The 21707-nt window shown below is 55.9% G+C and overlaps 2 protein-coding genes across 2 annotated transcripts; one reads left to right on the plus strand and one right to left on the minus strand.

Annotated features, from left to right (window-relative positions):
* Positions 1 to 6837: 6837 nt before the first annotated feature.
* LOC141441164 (uncharacterized) lies at positions 6838 to 8502 on the minus strand. The gene has a single exon (XM_074105841.1). The coding sequence runs from the start codon at positions 8500 to 8502 to the stop codon at positions 6838 to 6840; it is 1665 nt and encodes a 554-aa protein (XP_073961942.1).
* A 10160-nt stretch (positions 8503 to 18662) lies between these two features.
* Positions 18663 to 19433, plus strand: LOC141441165 (uncharacterized). The gene has a single exon (XM_074105842.1). It carries the CDS (start codon positions 18663 to 18665, stop codon positions 19431 to 19433), a length of 771 nt encoding a protein of 256 aa, XP_073961943.1.
* Positions 19434 to 21707: the final 2274 nt, after the last annotated feature.

Genomic DNA, 21707 nt, shown 5'->3' on the forward strand with positions numbered 1-21707 from the left:
AAATTACATGACGACATTGACCTCATCAAAACACAGCTTACTAACGCAAGTAATTCCTTAGCAAATAATACATTTCGTTTCTTCCAATCCCAAATTAAATATTTGTATGCTAAACTCAATAAGGTTTCGGCGCAGCTGAGTACTTTCTCTAGCAAAAGAGTGCGACGAGGACTTATAGATCCTTTAGGTTCAGTTATTAAAAGCATAAGCGGCAACTTAGACCATAATGACGCCATTAGATATGATCATGCTCTCAAAATTCTAAAAAAACAATGACGAAAAATTGTCGAAAACTTTTAATGAACATATAAGCTTAAATAAAAAATGGATGGTTGAACATAAGAAAATATTGTCAGCATTGAATACCAATCAGCAAATTTTAAGTAAAGATTATTAAATTTAAAGAATGACAGTATGTTAAGCAATGGAAAACTGCTGGATTATGCACATCTTGCCCAAATGTTTAATATCGTTAGTGAAAATATAAACGACTTATATACCGAATTATTACGTATAGAAACATATTAGCTTTCAGTAAGTTAAGTAATGTGCACCACTCTATTTTAAGTATAAGTTCTCTAAAGACATGATTGGGAAATTGCACGAGATATATAGCAAAGATCAAATCTTAGATTTAGATACTAGAGATTACTATAGCTTCATAAATGTAGGTTCTTATTTTTCTAAGAATGATTTAGTAGTTGTCCTAAAAGTACCAATTATTTGTCAAGGCTCATTTGATTTTTATAAGTTATGCCCATTGCCAAACAAATACGGGCGCATCCTTATTCCTCCATATCCTTTCATAGCAACCAACCCTCAAGAATATGTGTACGTAGAGGCAGAATGCCCTAAATCCGGCGACTGGTACATCTGCCAACAAAAACTCAGCCATCAGATTCGTACGGAGCGAGACTGTATTCACAACTCATTCATTTACAGGAGATAGATGGAACGTGTAAAACCACGCCTATCTCTCTGTCTAAGGAGGCTCTATTGGAGCTGGACGATCAACATTATGCCATAACATTTCCAAATCCTACTAAAGTACAAATCAACTGCCAGCAGGAGCAACATATCATTTTGAACGGAAGTTACGTCGCAACTATCCCGCAACACTGCTCTCTCAAGTCTTCACAGTTTACTATAGTAAACATTAATAACAAACTCCGAGGCCAACCACTGAAAATAATGTCAATACAACCAGAAACCAGAAGCCAGCAATCTAGCCCCATGTTGAGAATGAACTCTATCAATTTGAGCAATCTTGAAGCTATCGAGCAACAAATATCTATGGAAAAGCGATCGAGACAAATGCGATCCAATCTTCAACCCTCTACCACACTACATTACCATTGTACCTTATCATACTATTCGGAGCAGGTGTAACAGCCTTCATACTATATCGAAAACATCGAGCCAGAGCGAAAGTCGATATCAAGCAAGATAATATAGAGCTGAAGAAAGCCGCTACATTTGCACTAAACCTAGCAAATAGTAGCTCGACTTAGAGGGGAGGTGTTAGGCACGGCCCTACACAGCGCTACGTCATCGCGTCAGCACCTCGTACGACAACTCAACGTCACGGCGCAACGTCACGACACTACGTCACCACGCTACGTCGCCGACACAGTGAATTAGGCAATCAGTTTCGAACTAATTACAAAACCAGTGTGCACAGTGACTCGCGGCCTTTCGACACCTAACATCGGGTCCTATAGGACAACACGAAACCATTCGTGATAGTTTAAGTAAAACTTGTATTCTTTTATCATTAAATTTTATTATTATTAAATCCGCAATTATAATTCATCTCCTCCGCTGCTGCCCCCTCCATAATTAACGTGAGAACGATCCGTTCAAGTTAAAAACGATTTTATCTGTGGTGGCAGTATTGTTTGCTACGGTATCCAGCAATGTCTTCGTTTGCTAGTTCTAGTTGTAGAAGCGTTTGTGAGGCTCCTAATTGATTCCTTCTTGAGATCCAAGCCCTCACCCAAAATCTGCATTTTTTCTTCATATTTCCTTCCGCAAAATAAGTTGAAACTTATTTTGCGAAAGGAAATATATTGAACTGAGGTTTGTCAATTAAAACATTTCTAATTCGCGGATACGACATGTTCGCACGACATTGTTTGACGCCATTCTAAAGCAACTGCCCGTTCGGTCCGATACCGATAGGTGCGACCGTGTGAACGCAATTCGTATCGATTTTTCTTGATCAATTAAAAGTTTATCAACTAAAATCGCCTCGTGAGAACTCGGTATACCTACCTAAGGCCAGGCTTGTAGCGAGTGTCGTTGTCGCGCAGGCAGCCGCGGCGGCGAGCTGCACGCGCTGCTGCTGCTGGCCACGATCCTCTACCACTTCGAGATGAGCGTGCCGGACGCGGCGCCGGACGGCGTGCCGGACGGCGTGCCGGACGCGCCGGACGCGCCGGACACCGCAGCCAGCCTCGACTCGCGCTCCACGTTCACGGCGGTGGCGGGCGGCCTGCCCATACTCTTCACCAAGCTGGACATGTCGCAAGAGCCCGCCGACCTTGTTCTTATTTAAACAGCTTAGTTTAGTGTAACAATTAAATAGCGTTTGAGAAAAATGAGTTTTTTTTAGTTGGAATGTCCAGAAAAGAATTACATGACATGCTCTTGTGTGCGTGACCTGAACTCTGGTGGCGCTACCTATACTGTATGTCTTCTGTCAATTTTATACACAAGTTCAAAGACGAAAAAAAAAGAAAAGAAAAGAAAAGAAAGTGGAAAAATTGGCTCCGAAGCGGTAAAGTTTCGTGTGCTCTGCCTACCCCGTTTGGGAATGCAGGCGTGATGTGTGTGTGTGTGTGTGTGTGTGTGTGTGTGTGCGTGCGTGCGTGCGTGCGTGCGTGCGTGTGTGTATGTATGTGTGTGTGTGTGTACATAGGTATTAAATGTACAAAGGCAAATCACCCATTCAGCTATCCGTCTATCGGACGTAGCGACAAGTAATAGGGGCGTATTTTACCTCTCTATTTCATGAGCACAGTAAATTTAAAACAAACAGTACGATGATAACATAAAATATTATTTATATTTTTCAATAGCTAGTGATAGTTATGTCAACTAAAGGTAGATTAAGTCGCCAGATTTTATAAATATGAGAGTAAGGGCAAATCAATTCTTTAAAATTAGTCAATTATAAGTCTTTTATAGCATTCATTAACTTAATGATCCATTTTGCCCAAATTTCTATGAAACTGAATTGATGACATAAATAGGTACATTGTGTATGCAACATCGTATATTTTTCCTTATGTCTGGTTGAAACGATCATAAAATAAAGCCGTTGCAAAATATGTATTAATCATTTTTCATTCTGTAGATACTTAAGAACAACTTTGTTTCCCTAAACTGTTTATTAACGGAAGCCCTGCAGATGTGTCCCGCCTTTGACGGTGAGAGACAAAGCCTCAAGGCAGTGATAGGTAACGACCTCTTGCTGCCGGCCGTCGTTAAATATAGCGGCGAGACACATTCACCAGCAGCGAGGCGCCCGCTAGCGACGAGGCACCCGCCAGCGGCGAGACGCTCGCCAGTGGCGAGACACACCCACGTACTCCGCACACAGCACACAACGCCTGCAAGTGGCAAGAGCTTACAATATAGAAACTTAACTTATAATTACAAGCATAACCACTAACTAGCTTAGCTACTTACTACTAACTAACAAATCACACCCATCATCCTCAGTAGACAATAAATCGCACCCAGCGAATAGCGAGCGGCGAGCAACAGGAGCGGGAACGAGGGGAGACTCCCCCCTCATCTCTCCAATCTCTACCCAGGCCACCCCAGAGCCACGCCAGCGGCGAGGCGCTCGCCAATGACAAGGCTCCAGCCAGCGGCGAGGCGCTCGCCAATGGCGAGGCTCCCGCCAGTGGCGAGGCGCTCGCCAGCGGCGAGGCGCCCTCCAGTGACAACCAATAAATCGAACCCGGCGGGCGGCGAGCGGCGAGCAGTGGAAACAAGGGCAGGCAGGGCACGGCGACCGACCAATACCCCTCAACCGACGAGCGGTGAGCGACACCCCCCTAATCTCTACCCAGGCCACCCCAGAACCAATCCGGTCTCACCCCCGTGACCCGATCCACAATACCTTTCGGCGGCACTCTGTCTATGGGGCAGTGTTCTAGGGCCCGATCGGTTCTGAAGTGGCCATAAGTTGACATTATAATCTCCCTTTCGTGGGGCTCCAAACCTCTGTGGGTCTTAAGGTGACGAGCGATGTGGCCCCCACCAGTGTAGTAGCCACAGAACGTACACTGTACCCCGTTGTGGGCCCTCATCGCCCGCCCCCCTGAAACCCCCGCAGCAGCCGGTCTGCCCACAGAAGGGACCAGTCGGCGTAGCCCATCCCGGCCAGGCAGTCCCCCCACCGGCGCGCCCCGAAAGAGGGCTCTCATCCGCTTCAAGTAGCTCTTGTCCTTCACCCGTGGAGGGGCCCAGGTTGCATCTGAATCACCCCCCCCCCCGAGTATGGATCAGTAACTCCCAATGAGGTTCCCTCTGTCTCCTCGCCCCCGCATCCAACCTCAGCCCGGTCACCCCGCCCCGCGCTCAGTCCCCCAGATGGCTCCGAAGGGAAATGCGGGGGGCTGCCCAGCTCCAGCCGCACCATTGCGAGCGGAACCAGGCTCGCATCCGAACCCGAAGCAGCGCTATCCCCCGACGATGACGAGGGGAAGAAGAGAGAGCCCTGCAACCGCTCCATGGGTCCCTTTTCCGGAACTTCAGTTTGAGTGGCCACAGAACCCCCTTCCATCCCCCCAGACGGTACATCCGGCCCCCCCTCCAGACCATCAGTTTGAACAGCCGCAGCCCGCCCCCCAGCCCCTCCAGAAGGCAGAACTTCCCCGCCCTCCGGGGCGTCCATTCGAGCAACCGCTGCACTCTCTATTAACTCCCCGGAGTGTATATCCCCCCCATCCACCGACGGCCGCCGCGGCCGTCCCCCTTCCCGCCGCGGAGCCGCCGATTCCTCCCCGCCCCCAGGCAAGCAGGCGCCCGGAGATCGGGAAGAACGTGCACTCACCACTACCCCAGAGCCCAAGGTACACGCCCCCTCCCCCCAGCACCGGCCACCGAGGGAGAGCACTCCCCTCCCTCCCCTGATCCAATGATACTTCGTGTCAACGGCGGGCGCACTCCCTCCTCCAACTCCACCAGCCCATTCCGAGGGAGAAGAAAGGCCCCCCCCCGACCCGCGCCAACTCCCGTCCTCGCCGGGGTGCGACTTCCCCCCCCCCCGACCGAGAACGGGGAAAGATGCACAATAATTTCCTCCACCTGCTCCACAATATCTCTATCCCCCACCGAATCATCCTCTCTCCCCGACCCGGCCCCCGGCAAATTCCTCTCCCCCTCTCCCCCCCCACCGCCCCCGCAGACTCACCGACTCCTCGCAAGGGAACAACACAAGCCGTTTTTTCTCCCTCCACCAACTTATCAATTGCCGCCTGCTGGCTCCGCGTCACTCTCACCATGGCTCTGAGCGCCTCCTCGCACCACTCAAGCCTAGCCTTTGTTCTTTTGCAGTACTCACTCCCGCATTCTATGGCAGGGATCTCCATCGCGTCCATCTTCGTTCCTGTATCCAATCGAGGCGCAATGCTGCGAGCCACAGCAGTAGCAGCGAGGCGCGGCGAGCGCCAACAGCCAGTGGCGAGATGTGGCTACAAGTGGCGAGCAGCGGCGAACACCAACAGCCAGTGGCGAACCGTGGCTACAACCGGCGAGCAGCGGCGAGCACCAACAGCCAGTGGCGAGATGTGGCTACAAGTGGCGAGCAGCGGCGTACACCAACAGCCAGTGGCGAACCGTGGCTACAACCGGCGAGCAGCGGCGAGCACCAACAGCCAGTGGCGAGATGTGGCTACAAGTGGCGAGCAGCGGCGAACACCAACAGCCAGTGGCGAACCGTGGCTACAACCGGCGAGCAGCGGCGAGCACCAACAGCCAGTGGCGAGATGTGGCTACAAGTGGCGAGCAGCGGCGTACACCAACAGCCAGTGGCGAACCGTGGCTACAACCGGCGAGCAGCGGCGAGCACCAACAGCCAGTGGCGAGATGTGGCTACAAGTGGCGAGCAGCGGCGAACACCAACAGCCAGTGGCGAACCGTGGCTACAACCGGCGAGCAGCGGCGAGCACCAACAGCCAGTGGCGAGATGTGGCTACAAGTGGCGAGCAGCGGCGTACACCAACAGCCAGTGGCGAACCGTGGCTACAACCGGCGAGCAGCGGCGAGCACCAACAGCCAGTGGCGAGATGTGGCTACAAGTGGCGAGCAGCGGCGAACACCAACAGCCAGTGGCGAACCGTGGCTACAACCGGCGAGCAGCGGCGAGCACCAACAGCCAGTGGCGAGACGTGGCTACAAGTGGCGAACAATGGCGAACAGATTTTCAATATACAATCCTCACGCGTCCTAGCTCTCCCAGCACTGACTCCCAACTGCCGACCACGACCGCCCCAATGGCGAGACCAACGATGCAGTAAGGCGCCCCAAGGCAGGCAGGAGGACCCCAAACAAATTACAAGCAGCAAGCAGCCGGCGACAACCAGTAGCCAATGGACCCAGGCCAACCCCTCGCACCAATGCAAATGACAACAATGACAGCCAGTCGCAAAGATTAGCCAGGCAACTAGCAAAACTTTTGTGTCATCTAACCAGTCTTAGACCAGCAACCGCTATGCAGGCAGACTATTGCCACGCCTAAAGAGGTGCCCCAAACCGATATAAGCTGTTATGTGGGTATTTTCATCATACCTACAGCACCCCAAAGAATCAAGACGCGGAATACTATATGGTGGAACCATTCGCCCTAGCCGCCCTAAGCGTAATTTTCAAGCAATACTCCAAGAAGATTGGCCGGGTTCGGTCGTTATCCATTAAATCTCTCATATTACCTTGCGTTATCGCAAGACGCATTCTGCACTCACATTCGTACCTGTCTACCGAGTACCTGGGACAGTCACAGATAATATGCAAGACCGTTTCCTCCGTCTCGTCGTCGCAAGCACAAAATGGGCTACCTGCTAACCCAAATCTATGCAGGTAGGATCGGAAACCACCGTGGCCAGTAAACAGCTGGGCCCTGTGGTTGGTCGCCAGCCCACACCCCCGAAGGACCTTGTATGCCCTGACGACATCCCCAAAGAATCCTTTGGTCACCGACCCTGTCGCCGACCGATCGAATCGGAGCTGCCACTCCTCCAAACTTTCCTTCCTGACGCTCGCTTTAGCGAACGACAGAGGAAACCTGTCATAAGCCGGCGCCGTCTTATTCCTGAGCGCTGCGTTCTTAGCCAGCTCGTCGGCCCTCTCATTGCCATCGATACCTACATGGGCCTTAACCCATAACAGTCGTATGGGGCAGCCAGCATTTTCCGCTTTTACCAGATTGTCTCTTATTACGGCTGCTATAGGATTGAGGCCACTAGGGTCCGCAATCGCCTCCAGAGACGATCTGGAATCGCTCATGATGCTTACAGCCTCTCTTCTCTTTAGGGCGGCCTCTGTTGCTCGCGCTATGGCTATCATCTCAGCCTGGAAGACGGAGCAGTAGCGCTCCAAACGGAAGTTTGTGGATGCCACCTCCCTTCCATTCTTCCAGACCGTGAGAGCCGCGCCAACCTTTCCCTCCAACTTACTGCCGTCCGTATAAATAACCACGGTCTTCCTCTGCTCCGCGTCGGCTTCTTCCTGGCTATTTATCCTCCCAACGCTTACCTCTCGCCTATCCGCCGGATGAGGCAATTGGGACGGATGCAGCGGTCTCTGTAGGCGACGCCCCGGCAGAACCCCTAACTCTTTGCCCCTTTTTATGGTGTATATAGCTAACTGCTCCTTAATTCGAATATCCAGTGGCAATATTCCCGCTAACAGAACACAAGAAGTGAGGGACGCCGTGGAGTGGGCCTTTGCAATCTTAATAGCGAACTGACGCGTGATCCTGTCAAGTCTTTTTATTGCATAGGCCCTCTCCACCACATGCCCCCACGCTCCTGCCGCATAGAGCACGGTTGGTTCGACTACCGCCTGGTATATAGTCTTGACTATGGCGGAGTTCAAACCCCACTGCGCCCTCGCCGCCCTTGCCACCATCTTAAAAAGGGAAGCTGTCTTCGCCCCAATGCTTTCCAGATGCGGAACAAAATTAAGCTTCCGATCTCTCAAGTAGTCATGCATAGCCCTCTCTATCCAACTATCAACCTGTCTGCCCCGCAGCTCGACTATGATAGCCGGCCACCACGCATTGTCGAACGCCCCTTCAATGTCCAAGGACACTACAGCCACCATTTTCTTGTTAGTGACTCCCTGCTTTATTATGGTCACTGTATCGTATAAGGCGTCCTCCGTGCTCCTCTGTGGGAGGAAACCATACTGCCTGGGGCTCAGACCATTTTCTCCACCCAGTTGCCATGTCAATCTTGTAATTATGAGTTTTTCATACACCTTCCCCATTACTGATAAAAGGCCTTGTCACGATGCACATAGGCGATCGCTGACATCTTAGTTAGCTCAGTGCAAGCTAGATGGCGCTTTCCTCAATAAGGGATCTCTGAGCAGAATGACGGACGAACTCTAGAGGTCGCCACCGTAGTTTTCTCTTGACTCATTTATTTACGTAATAATATGTATTTAATATTTATTTATTATTTACTTATTTATTTTATAAAAGTAGGCATTTTATTACATTCATTTACTACACGAGTTTGTACGACTAAATATATCTATAACCAACTCACCCTTGACCGTTTCTGTCGGCCAAGGGGGGTGCTGTCGATCAGCTGTGACCGGGGGAATTCTAACTGTAATATTCTCGCCCTTAAAAGCTGAAGCACAGCTGTAAAACACACATTCAACAGCTTACACTACACTAAACAGCTCTCTCGAAAGCTCCATACGCCCAGACTTGGTAAGTTCTCCGATATTTTAACTTTTGTTTTTTTCTGTGTATTTTATTATAATTATTTTCTTTATAATTTAACTTTGTGTAATTGAACTGAAGGCTTCCCCTGGCCAGGGAATCTTTTATTTCAAACATTTCTTATACTTAATATTTTAACACTTGTTAATTTCTCTCATCCGTTGTTATAAACTCAGAACCTATGTTAATGCTTATTACTTTTATGCAACGGATGCTTACCGGTGTTAAAATAAATTCAAACTCAGCTAAGTGACGTTTAATTTCAAATGTAATCTCTAACGGTTATTTAGTGAACTGTTGTATTTCAAATTTTAACGGTCACTTAGGCTATTTATTTTTACCTTTTGTTTTTTTTAAATAATTATATAAAACTAGAATCACTTTCCTTTGCCTGCCTGTAACTCCGTATGATTGTCCTTGCCACTCACTGCAATTCAGCACACCCTAAGAGTTGGGGCATCGCTGCAGAGGAGTGACTGGCAAACAATCTAGCACTGGACCACAACTGACACCACCTAATTTACAGGGCACCTCCGTACGGCTTCAACTTCCAAACCTTTGTACGGCTCACAAACCTTCGTACGGCTTACACCTTTGTACGGCTTACAAACCTTCGTACGGCTTACAAGCTCCGTACGGCTACAGCTTTCTCCGCTCTGCACGGCTATAACTTTCAAAGCTCCGTTCGGCTACAGCTCTCACGGCTCAGGCGGCTCCTTTACGCCCTAACCTGACACTAAGCCCTGACGGCCTTAACTTCCGGAGTACTGCACATCCTTCCTGGCTCGTCCAAGACCCTGATCGCTCCTGCGTGGAACACTTGTCCAGGCTGCTCGTCCTGCCGCCCTAAGGCCCCTTTTGACCTCGGCACCGACGACCACTCAGCTGGACCAGGCCCCCCTGCTGTGGCCAGCCTCTTCGCTCCGGGTTCTTCTCTCCGACTCCAGGGAAGTGTAGGCCAGTGAGACCGAATAATCAGAACCACCTCTCAATAAAATCTCTTGAACTCACTACCTGAGATTCTCATAATACTTTTACTTTAATTTTGTCAAACTAGGCCTGTTATTTTTTGTGTTAATTTTTAATTAAAAAATTGTTATTTAAAACGTCTTATTGTTTTACTCAAAGAATAACTTACTAGGCCTCCCTTAAGGTCAAACCTCCCCTCAAGAGGTCTGCCCTTGACAGCCTATAGGTCTATGCGCCTTAGGGACAGTGTAATCTTCCTTTCCTGGCTTGGGAATGATCTTTATCAGAGCCTCTTTCCACAATCTGGGGAAATGTCCCCCTTTTAAACAGTGGTTGTAGAATTTCAAAATGAGGGGACTGCTCCTGTGGGCCTGGTATCATATATCGGACGTAAACCCATCGGAGCCTTTTTGGGATTCATTTTTCTGAACACACTGAAAAGCGAGGGTGAGCCCATCGGGCGGAGGGCGTTAGCCCAGTGATGCCGGGGCGGCGCAGCCCTTTTAAGGGCTGTGGTCGCCGGACGTGACGACTGACTTTTTCGACGTGACTGGGGTAGGGGGGGTGTTGGTCTGGTGAGGGGAGCCCAAAGGCAGAGGGCCACCGGGCAAACCTTGCCAACCAACGGGCCTTCGGGCCCACAAGAGGGCGGCGTCCGGCCTTCGGGCCGACGCCTTACAGACGGAGGCAAGCCCTTGCTTTTGCCTGTCTTAAATGATGGGTATTAAGTAAGGGTGAGCCTCATCGGGCGGAGGGCGCAAGCCCAATGATGCCGGGGCGGCGCAGCCCTTTTAAGGGCTGTGGTCGCTGGACGTGACTGAGTTTTGTCGTGACTGGGGTGGGGGGTGTTGGTCTGGTGAGGGGAGCTGCCGGGCGAACCTTGCCATCCAACGGGCCTTTGGGCCCTAAGAGGGCGGCGTCTGGCCTTCGGGCCGATGCCTTTTTGAGGGGGGCGAGCCCAAGCTGAGTACCTGTCCTCATTAGACAGGGAAAGGTGAGGGTGAGCCCTATTGGGCGGAGGGCGCAAGCCCAATGATGCCGGGGTGGCGCAGCCCTTTTCAGGGCTGTGGTCACCGATGGGGGCGAACCTGAGCTGAGTACCTGTTCTCATTAGACAGGGAAAGGTGAGGGGGAGCCCTTGGGCGGCACAGCGGGCGAGGGCGAGGAATCCCGGACCCGCATTGCACGTGCCGTCCTGGACGAGCGCCCCTAAAATCCTAGGGGCGCAGCGCCCCAACACCATCTTGGGGCGCAGAGAGGGAGCCCATCCCGGGCTGGCCTGCGGCGTCGCGGTGAAATGTTCGCGATCCCGTGGCGTCCGCACAAGGGCCGAGAGGGTAAGGTCGTGTTGTTTTTAGTCGGTATGCCCCCTCTTGGGGGAGAGCCCGACAGACCCCACCCGCTGCCTCGAGCGGGGGACATGCATAAGGCGCATTTTCAGCACGTTAAAAAAAAAAAAAAAAAAAAAAAAAAAGGTTAGGTTAGGTTAGGTTAGGTTCCCCCCCGAGTGTCGCTACCTTGTCGTGGTGGGGGGGCTTGAGCCCTTGATCTTTGGCTTATCATAGCTCGAAGGGAAAGGGTGACCAAGAGCGGCACAGCCTCGGCGGAGCCCATTTTGGGCCAGGCGGGGCAGGCGCGCCCTAGTGAAAGGGTGCGCCACTTTCCTGCTCCCTGTCTCTCCTGTAGCAGGGGACAACGGGGATGCAGAGGCGGTGGGTCCGCTCCCGGTACCTCTCTGATTAGCAGAGTAGACTGGGACGCGGACGTGACTTGGAGGAGCGCCGTCCGCAAGGGCGGCCCTACTGCAGGGCTCTTCTTAGAGCTGCTGTGGAAACTCGCAACCCGGCCCGTAGGTGCCGGGAGTGAGGGTCGTCGCCTGCAAAGGGAGGACCGCGAGGAAGGAAAACCTCTATAAAAACCGGGGATAACCGCTCCTTACTGCGGTTCTGGATACGGGTTGCAGCGTATCCAGTACCAGGCCGGAGACAAGTAGGTCCTGTGGATCGAACGGGTCCGGCCTGGATCAGCGGCTTGCCGGAAGTACCACGCCAGTGGTGAACGGGTTGGCGTAACTGCAACACAGGGGAACTCATCCCTTAAATCAGAGGAGAGCGGCTCCCTCTTTAAAAGGGGCAGGGGCCTTACCCCTTAATGTAAGGAAATGGGTGACAATAAAGAGTTATTACCCCAGGAGGGTACCCTTCGGGGAGAATCCCTCACCGCTAACATCCCGCGGTCAGCCCCATCGTATTCTGGGGGGGGCAAATGTCACTTCGTGGGCCCTCAAAGCCCACGTTTAGATTTAAGTTCGCCGGCGATACAGATCGCCGAACGAAGGAATGTTTCAATGCGCGACTGCCACGTGCGCCTCACAAGGCAGATATCGCCGAACACCTCAAACCAAGAGCCCGAACTGAGGGCAAATACAAGCTCGGACGTCAGCTTTGCTTCCCAGGGGACCGGAGGTCGTGAGTCCTCTGGTAAGAGCAAGCTAGAAAATATTCCGGAGGGAGCTGAGCGGGTGAAGCAGAAGCGGAAAAGATTCCGCCCTGCTTCATCCGTGCTCAGCTCAAGCGATGAAGAGTCGACAGGTCTCTCAGCTGAGGGGCAAAAACCACAGACGAGAGGCAGAGGTCGCCCGCCCACTACAGGCAAGTACGCTGGTCTTGCTAAAGCGAAGGAGGCCTACAACCGTGCCCTGCGAGAAGAGCTTCGGCTAAAGGCGGAGTTAGAGGTGCAGGATATGCAAATCTCGACCAGGCAGGGGTACCAGAGAAGCACTGCTGCGGGGAGGAATGACCAAGAGGGCACCTCGGCTAATAAAGACCTTGGCCAGCAGGTAACCGACAGCGTGGCCATCATTAACAAGGTCGCGGTTACCTCGAAGAACCTGTCAGGAGGTTACATAAAATGCCTCAAAGATGCGGCTGCTGCAATTGCTGATGCCTTCTCGGAGCTCAGCAAGCGCACAGCCACTGACGAGACGGCTCGGCTTCAAGCCGACAACAATCGGCTGCAAGCCGAGATGGCCAGTCTCCGTAAGGAGCTGGCCGATCTTAAAAGGGACCTAGAGGGGATGCGGAAGCAGGGCAGTCCGCAACCCCCTCGTGCCGGACATGATGGGGAGGAGGTGCCCCCTGCGCAGCCCTCCCCGACAAGAACAGGAAGAGAGGAAAGTCGTGGTGCGACCACTCCACCAGCAATCGACATAGACAAGCTCTGTCAAGCCGTCATGGCCCAAGTCTGTCCGTACCTGGACGCCCACCTGGCGGGCATCCAAGACCGGCTCCTTCCGGAAAAGACCGTCCAACAAGCTGCGGAGGATGCGGCTTCTGGCCATGCTTCGGCTGGTCCGAGACGGAAAAATGGAAGGACAAAAAAGGGTAAAAAGGCCGAGAATAGTAAAGGACCGCCCCCACTGCCCCCGCCGCTTCCGCCGCCACCACCACCCCCACCACCTGAAAAGCCTGACAAGTGGACGAGGGTGGAAAGGAAAGGGAGGCGGAAGAAAAAGAAGGCGAAAAAGGTGGAAAAGGCGGAGGCTGACGCTCCGAAAGGCAAACGCAAGAAAGGAACCAACAAGCTCCGTCCGCCTCGCTCAGCAGCAGTCGTGTTGACGCTGCTGGAGCCAAAGGCGACGGAAAGTGGAGCAGACTTTGGTTCAGTTCTTGCGGATGCCAAAAGGAAGGTAAGATTGGAGGATCTGGGCATCTCTGGCCTCCGTCTGAAAAAGGCCCAAACCGGGGCATACATCATGGAAGTACCCGGCACAACAAGTGGCGATAAGGCCGATGCATTGGCAAAAAAACTTGCTGAGGTCACGGACCCAGAGGTTAGGTTTAGGTTAGGTTAGGTTGGGGTGCAATGTCGGATTCCTCCTCGCGTGCTCGGGCGTTACAACTTCCTACTATCCGAGCATTGGCCTCATGGGGTAGGAAAGTGTAGCGTCTGGGCCTGGTGCATCCTGGCAACGACGGCTAGTAAATTCATTAGGTGGATTTGCTAGCCGGCGGCCATATCCGACCGGGGGGGAGGGGTGTTGGCTTGGCGGGGGGAGCCCAAGGCAGAGGGCCACCGGGTGAACCCTGCCAGCAAACGGGCCTGCGGGCCCACAAGAGGGCGGCGTCCGGCCTTCGGGCCGACGCCTTTGGACGGAGGTGAGCCTGAGCGAAGTACCTGTCCTTTAGGGTCAGGGAAAAGCGAGGTGAGCCCATTGGGCGGAGGGCGTTAGCCCAGTGATGCCGGGGCGGTGCAGCCCTTTTAAGGGCTGTGGTCGCCGGACGTGACGACTGACTTCTTTCGACGTGACTGGGGTGGGGGGGTGTTGGTTTGGCGAGGGGAGCCAAGGCAGAGGGCCACCGGGCAAACCTTGCCAACCAACGGGCCTTCGGGCCACAAGAGGGCGGCGTCCGGCCTTCGGGCCGACGCTTTTGACGGAGGTGAGCCTGAGCGAAGTACCTGTCCTTAGGGTCAGGGAAAAGTAGAGTGAGCCCATCGGGCGGAGGGCGTTAGCCCAGTGATGCCGGGGCGGTGCAGCCCTTTAAGGGCTGTGGTCGCCGGACGTGACGACTGACTTTCTTCGACGTGACTGGGGTGGGGGTGTTGGTTGGCGAGGGAGCCCAAAGGCAGAGGGCACCGGGCAAACCTTGCCAACCAACGGGCCTTCGGGCCCAAAGAGGGCGGCGTCCGGCCTTCGGGCCGACGCTTTTGGACGGAGGTGAGCCTAAGCGAAGTACCTGTCTTAGGGTCAGGGAAAAGCGAGGGTGAGCCCATCGGGCGGAGGGCGTTAGCCCAGTGATGCCGGGGCGGCGCAGCCCTTTTAAGGGCTGTGGTCGCCGGACGTGACGACTGACTTTTTCGACGTGACTGGGGTAGGGGGGTGTTGGTCGGGTGGGGGAGCCCAAAGGCAGAGGGCCACCGGGCAAACCTTGCCAAACAACGGGCCTTCGGGCCCACAAGAGGGCGGCGTCCGGCCTTCGGCCGACGCCTTACAGAGGAGGCAAGCCCTTGCTTTTGCCTGTCTTTAAATGATGGTTAAGTAAGGGTGAGCCTCATCGGGCGGAGGGCGCAAGCCCAATGATGCCGGGGCGGCGCAGCCCTTTTAAGGGCTGTGGTCGCTGGACGTGACTGACTTTTGACGTGACTGGGGTGGGGGGGGTTGTTTGGTCTGGTGAGGGGAGCCGCCGGGTGAACCTTGCCAGCCAACGGGCCTTTGGGCCTAAGAGGGCGGCGTCTGGCCTTCGGGCCGATGCCTTTTTGAGGGGGGCGAGCCCAAGCTGAGTACCTGTCCTCATTAGACAGGGAAAGGTGAGGAGGAGCCCTATTGGGCGGAGGGCGCAAGCCCAATGAAGCCGGGGTGGCGTAGCCCTTTTCAGGGCTGTGTTCACCGATGGGGGCGAACCTGAGCTGAGTACCTGTTCTCATTAGACAGGGAAAGGTGAGGGGGAGCCCTTGGGCGGCACAGCGGGCGAGGGCGAGGAATCCCGGACCCGCATTGCACGTGCCGTCCTGGACGAGCGCCCCTAAAATCCTAGGGGCGCAGCGCCCCAACACCATCTGGGGCGCAGAGAGGGCCCATCCCGGGCTGGCCTGCGGCGTCGCGGTGAAATGTTCGCGATCCCGTGGCGTCCGCATAAGGCCGAGAGGGTAAGGTCGTGTTGTTTTTTTTTAGTCGGTATGCCCCTCGTGGGGGAGAGCCCGACAGACCCACCCGCTGCCTCGAGCGGGGGACATGCATAAGGCGCATTTTCAGCACGTTAAAAAAAAAAAAAAAAAAAAAAAAAAAAAAAAAAAAAAAGGTTAGGTTTGGTTAGGTTAGGTTAGGTTAGGTTAGGTTAGGTTCCCCCGGGTGTCGCCACCTTGTCGTGGTGGGGGGGCTTGAGCCCTCGAACTTCGGGCATTAAGCTCGAAGGGAGGGGGCGACCAAGAGCGGCACAGCCCCGGTTGCGCCCACTATGGGCCTGGCGGGGCAGGCGCGCCCTAGTGAAAGGGTGCGCCACAAACTGCTCCTCGTCTCCTCTGCAGCAGGGGACTACGGGGATGCAGCGACGGGGGTCGGCTTCTGGTCATGCTCTCATCAGAGAGCGTCCCGGAAGGCCGACGATGTGCGGGCAGCAGCGCATCACCTGCGGGGGAACTCATCCCTTAACAGCGGAGAGGAGCTCTACTCCCCAATTGAGCAGGAGGACCATACCTCCCTAAACAAGGACGAAGAAAGTTATGATGCAAAGTCCAATCAAAGAATCACTACCCCAGGAGGGTACCCTAACGGGAGAATCCCTCACCGTCACCGCGCGGTCAGCCCCATCGTATTCTGGGGGGGGCAAATTGGATTTGAAGGGCGATAGCCCTGCGCCTGGGAGCTCAGACTCCCACCCGATGACACAAAGCGAGAATAAAGGAACGAACCCGCAACAAAACGACGACCAGGCTTTACAAAAGGATAAACGAGGAAAGGGGGCTGTTGCGCGCCATACGGTGCGGGACAGCCATGGGCGCTTCACGCGCAAATCAGCAGTGGAATGTGAAGAGAGCGAGCGGGAGGGGAGGCCGGAAGAAGCCGGCACTCCGGAAACTGCCGCTCTAAGCAAAAACTCCTCTGAGAGCGGGAGGATCAGCCCCAGAGCGAGCTGTCTTTGGAGGGTGGCTCTCTGGCAGCATCAGAGTGCGATCGGCGAGCTTGCCCCAGAGGCGACTTTTTGGGGGAGGAACGTGCCACAGACGCGGCCAGCCTCCGCCTGCAGTTCCCGGCCTCAATGACGAAAAAAAGAGTAGAAGCGATGCATCCTGTAGTGATGACAGATGCGTCCGACTCCGAAGAGGGTTCGTCTGGTCGGATGGAACTGGATGAGGACCTGCCCGAGGTCTTCCTGGGGGGCACAACATTGATGGGCCCCACGAGGAAGAGACCTCCTGGGCCAATAACTGAGGGACCCGTGGCGCCTAAGGTCGGCTCCGCACGCAGGGGCGGTACCATCAGACGCCGGGCGACGCACAGTCGCTCCTTAAACTCGCACTGACGATGCGGGACCCAGATGGGATGGAGCGAAAGAACCCTGATACCACCGGCAGAAACCAGGGAGACTCTAGTGGCCGCGGCGCTCCTGAATGTCGCCAAAATTCAGGACGCCGTAAAGCGAAGTGGCCACATTAAAGGCACCATCTGGGGCACGATAAACGACGCCTCCAAAGGGGTGATTGACGCAGTTGAGGCTCTGCGGACGATTACTCCCAGAGAAGAGCACCGCCGTCTCCGCGCGGACAATGACCGACTCGCTAGAGAGCTGGACATTGTTCGCGCGGAGCTAAGGGCCTTTAAAAGGGCCTTCGAGGAATCGCGGAAGACGCCTGCCCCAACTGCCGGAGCGCGGGAAACTGCTGACTTCAGAGAGGTCATGGAAGAGCTGAGACGTGACCTCCAAGTATCCTTGGGCGGGATGATAAACACCCGCTTAGGGGAGTTAGAGGCGCGACTACCTCCGGAACCGGTCTTGAGGCCTCCCCTTGCGGCTGACAGGCGCCAGGAGCCGCCTGCCCGCCCGAGGGCCCAGCCGAATTTGGCTGCTGGCGCTATGCGCGAGCTACAACCGCAGCCAAAGGAGGCCACAGCGGGGGCTTCTGTGGGGCAGCAGCCAAGAAAGGCACCGACGGTCCCACCTCCCAGCCCAAAAGCAAAAGGGAGCTAAGGGGTCAACAATGACGGGAAACAAAAAAGGGCCAACTGCCCAGCCCCAGGGTCAGACAGTAGCGGGTCCTAGCCGGCGAGAGCAGGCGGTCCCTCAGACTGAGGATGCTACGCCGTGGACCCAGGTCCTTGGGCGAAAGAGGCGGAAGAAAAACACCGCCTCAACCCAACCTCCGCCCAAAGCCGCGCCGCCAAAGGCACAACTTAGCCGAAGGTCAAAGCCCACCAGAACCAAGGCCAAGTCGGTCAGGATTGTGGCCCCCCGCTACGCAGCGATAGTGCTATCTCTGAAAGAGGGGGCCACCAATATGCTGGAGGTCCTAGCGAAAGCTAAGGCCTCCATCAGTCTTGCTGAACTCGGCCTTGAGTCGGTTAAAATAAGGGCGACGATGACCGGCTCCAGAATGTTGGAGGTGGGCGGCGAGCACCCCGAGGCCACTGCCGATCTCTTGGCCGAGAGGCTGAAGGTGGTCATCGGGGACCAGGCGGAGGTCACGCGGCCAACAAAGCTCGTGGACCTCAAGGTCACGGGCCTTGACGAGACGGTTGGCCGCGAGGAGCTGGCCGTCGCCTTGGCCAAAGTGGGTGGCTGTGCCTCTGACAAAATAAAGATCGGAGGCATCAGGTCAAGTGCATGGGGCAGGGCTCGGCCCTCGTAAGGTGCCCGGCGGTGGCTGCGAAGGCCATCGCTACTGCGGGAAAAGTCCCAGTTGGGTGGGTGGTGGCCGCCGTAAAGCCGGTGGAGGCCCTGCCCATGCGCTGCTACAAATGCATGGCGCTGGGCCACACCAGGGCTCTCTGCCCATCGGAAGCGGAGCACGGCTTAAAATGCTTCCGGTGCGGTATTGAGGGTCACCTGGCGGCCACTTGTGAGGCGGTGACCAAATGCGCGGTGTGTGCCCAAGCTGGCCGCCCGCATAAGCACAGAATGGGGGGATCAAACTGCATCCCCCCGACGGTAAGAGGGAGGACCCCAGCGGCCAGGGCCATCCCAATTCAGAGCCGACAGGCCAGTGAGGAGCTCGTGATGCAGATGTCCTGATGCCAGCACGCCTGCATTACGAGCTCCTACAGACGAACTCAAATCACTCCGCGCGCGCACAGGACCTGTTCATGCAGGTCCTTGCGGAGTGGCGCATTGACGTGGCAGTGGTTGCTGAGCCCTACTACGTCCCTCCTCAGCAAAACTGGGTCGGGGACACCGAGGGCTTGGTGGCCGTCGTGGTACCCGCAGCTGGCACCCAGCGCATCTCCCTCAAGGAGAAGGGTGCCGGCTACGTGGCAGTGAAATGGGGAGAAGTAGTGGTGATAGGTGTCTACTTCTCCCCAAACAGGCCCCTCAGGGAATTCGAGCAATTCCTGGGGGGCTTGGAGCCCGTGGTACAGAGAGCATCACCGGCTCAGGTGGTCCTGATGGGGGACCTCAACGCCAAGTGCGCGGCGTGGGGGTGTCCCATCACAGACCAGAGAGGGGCACTTTTGCGGGACTGGGCGGCAATGGTCGGCTTGGTTCTGCAGAACCAGGGGACGGCCAATACCTGCGTTCGATGGCAGGGGGGGTCGATAGTGGACGTAACGTTCGCTACTCCTGCCATCGGCGCCCGTATTGGTGATTGGCGCGTCCTAGAGGAGGTGGAGACCCTGTCCGACCACGCCTACATTCGGTTCAGGGCTCCAAGGCGCCCCTTGGGCCTCAGACCCGGACGGCGGGTGAGCGGGGCGGAGACTTCCCCAAGTGGGCTATCTCCCGCCTCGACCTTGAGTTGGCAGAAGAGGCTGCCATGGTTCGGGCATGGAGCGCCGATCCCCTGAACACCTTGGGGGTCGATGAAGAGCTGTCAGGTTCCGCGAAGACCTGACAGCAATATGCGACGCAGCCATGCCGAGGGCACGCCGATCCGCGCACAGACCGAGGGTCTACTGGTGGTCGCAGGACCTCGCGGAACTGCGAACCGCCAGTGATGCCGCCCGCCGTGCCTTCACCAGGTGCCGAAGACGGCGCCACGGGTGCCAGGTGAGGAGGAGAGGCTGCTTGCTGAACTCCGGGCAGCGAAAGCCGCCTTCCAGACGGCCATCGCGCGGGCCAAGGACTCTGCTCACACCGAGTTCTTGGCCTCGCTAGACGACGATCCGTGGGGGCGCCCGTATCGAATGGTACGGGCCAAGCTCAAGATGTCCCCCCCACTGAAGACTTTGAGCCGGGGCTACTGGCCGCAGTGGTGGAGGGCCTCTTTCCACCCAGCCCGCCCTTTGAGCCACCGCGGATGGCGCCACCTACGGTCGAGCCCGAGGTGCCCCTGATATTCCCCGATAACGGGCGAGGAAATTATCCGGGCGGCGGGTCGGCTAAAGGGATGCGGAAAGCGCCTGGCCCAGACGGAGTGCCGGGAAAGGTGGTGTTAGTAGCCACCAAGCACCTGGGGGACCGCCTCGTTAGCCTAATGGACCAATGTCTGGCCACGGGGCGGTTCCCCGAGCATGGAAGGAGGGCCGCCTGGTCCTCCTGCGGAAGGAGAGCAGACCGGCGGACTCCCCTTCCGGGTGGCGGCCGCTTGTCATGCTGGACGAATCCGGGAAGCTCCTCGAAAGGATAATTGCTTCCCGGATCGTCTGCCACCTGACGAGCGAAGGGCCGGATCTTGCGGAGAACCAGTTCGGGTTCCGGGTTGGGCGATCCACGCTGGACGCCCTATCCGTTCTGAAGGGGTTCACTGAAGATGCGGCCAGGAGAGGCCAGGGAGCCATGGCGGTGTCTCTAGACATTGCCAACGCTTTCGGGTCTCTCCCCTTCGGAGTGATAGGGGAGGCGCTCCGTTATCACAGAGTGCCCTTCTACCTCCAGAGGATTGTAGAGCACTACCTGATGGACCGGGTAGTGCTCTACATTGGAAGAGGGGAGAACGGATGGCCAGGGCGGTAGCCTGCGGCGTTCCGCAGGGTTCCGTGCTAGGGCCCTACTTTGGAACGTTGGCTACGACTGGGTCATCCGCGGGAGAGTGCTGCCTCGGATGGCGGTCGTCTGTTACGCAGACGATACGCTCGTTGCTGTCCGAGGCACCACGTATGAGGAGGTGAGGAGGATGGCGGAGGTGGGAGCCACTCTGGTGATCCGGCGCATCGAAGCGCTGGGTCTCAAGGTGTCCTCCCGAAAACGGAAGCTCTCTGCTTCCGAGGCCCAGGTGGAGGGTGCCACGAGGGTCTACCCTGCGCCTGAATGGGGAGGCCGTCGATGTGAAGGCCACATCAAGTATCTGGGCCTTACCCTCGACGGGAAATGGGAGTTCGGGGAGCACTTCCGCAGGTTGGCTCCCCGACTCGTAGGCGCGGCGGGAGCCTTGGGGCGGCTTCTGCCCAATGTAGGCGGACCGAATGCCCCTGCAGACGCTTGTTTGCAGGGGTCATTCGAAGTATGGCCCTATATGGGGCACCAATATGGGCAGAATCCCTTACCGCCACCACCAAAGCGTTGCTACGCAAGCCTCAAAGGGTGATGGCGGTAAAGGATGGCCGGGCCTACCGGACGGTGGGCTGGGCAGCGGCTGGAGCTTTGGCCGGATCTCCCCCCTGGAGATTGAAGCGGCCGTGCTCGCCGACGCCTACAAGGCGAAAGTGGAACGCAGGGAACGTGGCGAATCCCTGGCTCCCGAGGAGCTGGCCCGGCCGAGAGGTCCAGAGGGGAGAGGTGCTGGAGCGCTGGGCGGATGAGCTAGTGGAGGCTGAGTACGGCTCCGCACGATCGAAGCCATCCGCCCTGTGCTCCAGGATTGGTGTCGAGGGAAACACGGGTCCCCTTACCTTCCGCTTGTGCAGGTACTGTCCGGGCATGGCTGCTTTGGGCGGTATCTCCACAGAGGTTGCAGGAAGAGGCGAGGCGACGGCGTCGTGCCACGAGTGCGGCGCCGATGAGGACACGGCGCAGCACACTTCGAAGTGTGTACCGCCTCCTGGCCCAGCGGCGCCGCACGCCTGATGGCGGCGATCGGTGGCGACCTCTCGCTCCCCAGCGTCGTGCAAGCCATGCTGGGGAGCGAGAGCTCTTTGGAGGCCGTCCCTCCTCTGCGAAGAAATCATTTCGCAGAAGGAGGA

Source organism: Choristoneura fumiferana, chromosome 23 (assembly GCF_025370935.1).
Source record: "Choristoneura fumiferana chromosome 23, NRCan_CFum_1, whole genome shotgun sequence".
Taxonomy (NCBI): Eukaryota; Metazoa; Arthropoda; class Insecta; order Lepidoptera; family Tortricidae; genus Choristoneura; species Choristoneura fumiferana.

Excerpts from the sequence above, each read along its gene's own strand:
- LOC141441164 (XM_074105841.1), bottom strand. The coding sequence starts at position 8,502 with ATGGGGAAGGTGTATGAAAAACTCATAATTACAAGATTGACATGGCAA.
- LOC141441165 (XM_074105842.1), top strand. The coding sequence starts at position 18,663 with ATGCCAGCACGCCTGCATTACGAGCTCCTACAGACGAACTCAAATCAC.